Source organism: Cynocephalus volans, chromosome 4, assembly GCF_027409185.1.
Source record: "Cynocephalus volans isolate mCynVol1 chromosome 4, mCynVol1.pri, whole genome shotgun sequence".
Classification (NCBI taxonomy): Eukaryota; Metazoa; Chordata; class Mammalia; order Dermoptera; family Cynocephalidae; genus Cynocephalus; species Cynocephalus volans.
In genome coordinates this window covers 149112041-149114791 of record NC_084463.1, presented here as the reverse complement: position 1 = coordinate 149114791, position 2751 = coordinate 149112041, and the positions used below count along the sequence as shown (strand labels likewise).

Sequence of the window (2751 nt, the reverse complement as noted above, 5' to 3'; positions counted from 1 at the left end):
AGAAAGGTGATTCAGAAAGGAAAGAGGAGAGCTGTACAGAAAGCATCTATTGTCTTAGAGAATATATATGCTATTGTAAGCAGAATGCTGCTAGAAATATGAATGTTAAGGTACTTATGGTTGAGGTCTCAAATGGAAATGAGGAACATGGTCCTGGAAAATGGAGGAAAGACATCATTGTTATAAAGTAGCAGCCCTAGCAACTAATGCAAGGACCTTTGTTCTACAGCCTCATACACATAATTTATTCTAACCACTATGAATGTGTATATTACCTTAAGTGAATCTTCAGTATTATACTTCTATGAGTTTATACATGACACATCTTTTCATGGAATTCCCTTCCCATCCTCTCTTGTTCTCTCACTTCTCCTTTAAACTCATCTAAAGTATTGCTTCCTTTGAGAAGACTTCCCAGATACCAGTTCTTTAAATAAAATTTTTTTATTAGCATACTCATTATTACAAATTGCTATTTTTCTTTATGCCCCTTACCTGACCTATCATTCCCCACCCCCCTCCCTCCATCCCCCATCTCTAATATCCTTAGGTTTGTTCTCTCCTTCTGAAAGTTCAGCATATTGTATTTTTTCTTCCTTCCTTCCTTCCTTCCTTCCTTCCTTCCTTCCTTCCTTCCTTCCTTCCTTCCTTCCTTCCTTCCATCTCTCCTTCCTTCTTTCTTAGCACCCACTTATGAGTGAGGCCATGTGGTATTTCTCCTTCTGTATCTCGCTTATTTCAATTAACATAATTTTCCGCAGGCTCATCCATGTTGTTGCAAATGGCAGGTATTCATTCCTTTTTTTATGGCCAAGTAGTATTCCATTGTGTATGTATACCACATTTTCCTTATCCAGTCATCTGTCGATGGACATTTAGGTTGTTTCCATGTTTCGGCTATTGTAAATAGAGCTGTGATGAACATGGGAGTACAGGTATCCCTTCTACATGATGATTTCCATTCCTTTGGATATATATCGAGTAGTGGGATTGCTGGATCATATGGTAGTTCTATCTGTAGATTTTAGAGAAACCTCCTGCCCAGATATCAGTTTGATTTAGATTTTCTACCACTGTGACCCTTACAATAATGTGAGTATATTTATAATGACACGTTACATTGATCAGTAATTGTTTGATCCTCTCAGTATATACATCAGATCACTGAGAGTAGAGAACCATGTTTTTTTCAACTTGGCAATTCCAAAGTCTATGACAGAATGAAATAAATAGATACTCTATACAAATTTTAATTGAAGAAGTAAATAGAAGATTAAGATTATAATATATTTAAAATACCAAACCGGGTGGGGAGGGAAGAAGATATAACAACCACAATTACTCAAAGTTGATACGACAAGCAAACAGAAAGGACATTGTTGCGGGGGGAGGGAGAAGGGAGGGAGGTTTTGGTGATGGGGAGCAATAATCAGCCACAATGTATATCGACAAAATAAAATTAAAAAAATTAAATAAATAAATAAATAAATAAATAAATAAATAAATAAATAAAATCCCCCCCTTGTTTTATAGGTAACTGCTTTGAAGACTGGAAGTCAGCACCTCTAAATAATAGATGGAACAAAGGAACAATGTGACTTTCTTTGTTCTCTTGGGCCTCACAAAAAGCCCAGAGGAACAGAAAGTACTTTTTGTTATATTCTTGCTCTTCTACATTCTGACCATGGTGGGCAACCTGCTCATTGTCATGACTGTAACTGTCAGTAAAACCCTGGGGTCACCAATGTACTTCTTTCTTGCCAGCTTATCATTTATGGATATCATTTACTCCTCATCCATTTCCCCCAAGTTGATTTTGGACTTGTTCCTTGGGGAAAATACCATATCTTTCAAATTTTGTATGATCCAACTCTTTACAGAGCACTTTTTTGGTGGGTCAGAGGTCTTTCTTCTGTTGGTGATGGCCTATGACCGCTATGTGGCCATCTGTAAGCCCCTACATTATTTGGTTATCATGAGGCAATGGGTGTGTGTTGTGTTGCTGGTGGTGTCCTGGGTTGGAGGATTTTTGCACTCAGTAACTCAACTTAGCACTATTTATGGGCTCCCATTCTGTGGTCCCAATGTCATTGATCACTTTCTCTGTGACATGTACCCCTTATTGAAACTCGTATGTACTGACATCTATGTCATTGGCCTCTTAGTGGCAGTCAATGGAGGACTGATCTGTGCTATTGTGTTTCTGCTTTTGCTCACCTCTTACGGTGTCATCTTGCACTCTATAAAGAACCTTAGTCAGGAAGGGAGGCAGAAAGCCCTCTCGACCTGTGGCTCCCACATCACCATGGTTGTTTTCTTCTTTGTCCCCTGTATTTTTATGTATGGAAGACCTGCTAAGACTTACCCTATTGACAAATCATTGAGTGTGTTTTATACAGTCATAACCCCAATGCTGAACCCTTTAATCTACACTCTAAGAAATTCAGAGATGAAAAATGCTATGAAGAAGCTCTGGAGAAGAAAATTCACATGAGGCGATAAATAAGTAATCACCCATCATGAGGAAAGTCATTTGACTTTAGGGCTTGTCTCCTTGGGACCCAGAAGTTTTCTTAAATCCGATGCCAATTTTCCTTTCTTCAAAACATTTATGGCAATTATGATTAAAGAATGAACTATATGATTGTGTTATTAATAACAGTTTCTTTCCCTGCTGGAATGTAAGCTCTCTAATGTCTTGTTTCTCACTTCACATACAAAAGTTGAATGCATATGTAGCAAAAAGTCAGT

At 37.9% G+C, this 2751-nt stretch overlaps 1 protein-coding gene across 1 annotated transcript; it reads left to right on the top strand.

Annotated features, from left to right (window-relative positions):
• The first annotated feature begins 1576 nt into the window (after window positions 1-1576).
• LOC134376895 (olfactory receptor 4A47-like) lies at window positions 1577-2494 on the top strand. Its single transcript, XM_063095471.1, has one exon. The coding sequence runs from the start codon at window positions 1577-1579 to the stop codon at window positions 2492-2494; it is 918 nt and encodes a 305-aa protein (XP_062951541.1).
• The last annotated feature ends 257 nt before the right edge of the window (window positions 2495-2751 follow it).

What these genes read in the sequence shown, in the direction of transcription:
- LOC134376895 (XM_063095471.1), top strand. Translation starts at nt 1,577, where the DNA reads ATGGAACAAAGGAACAATGTGACTTTCTTTGTTCTCTTGGGCCTCACA.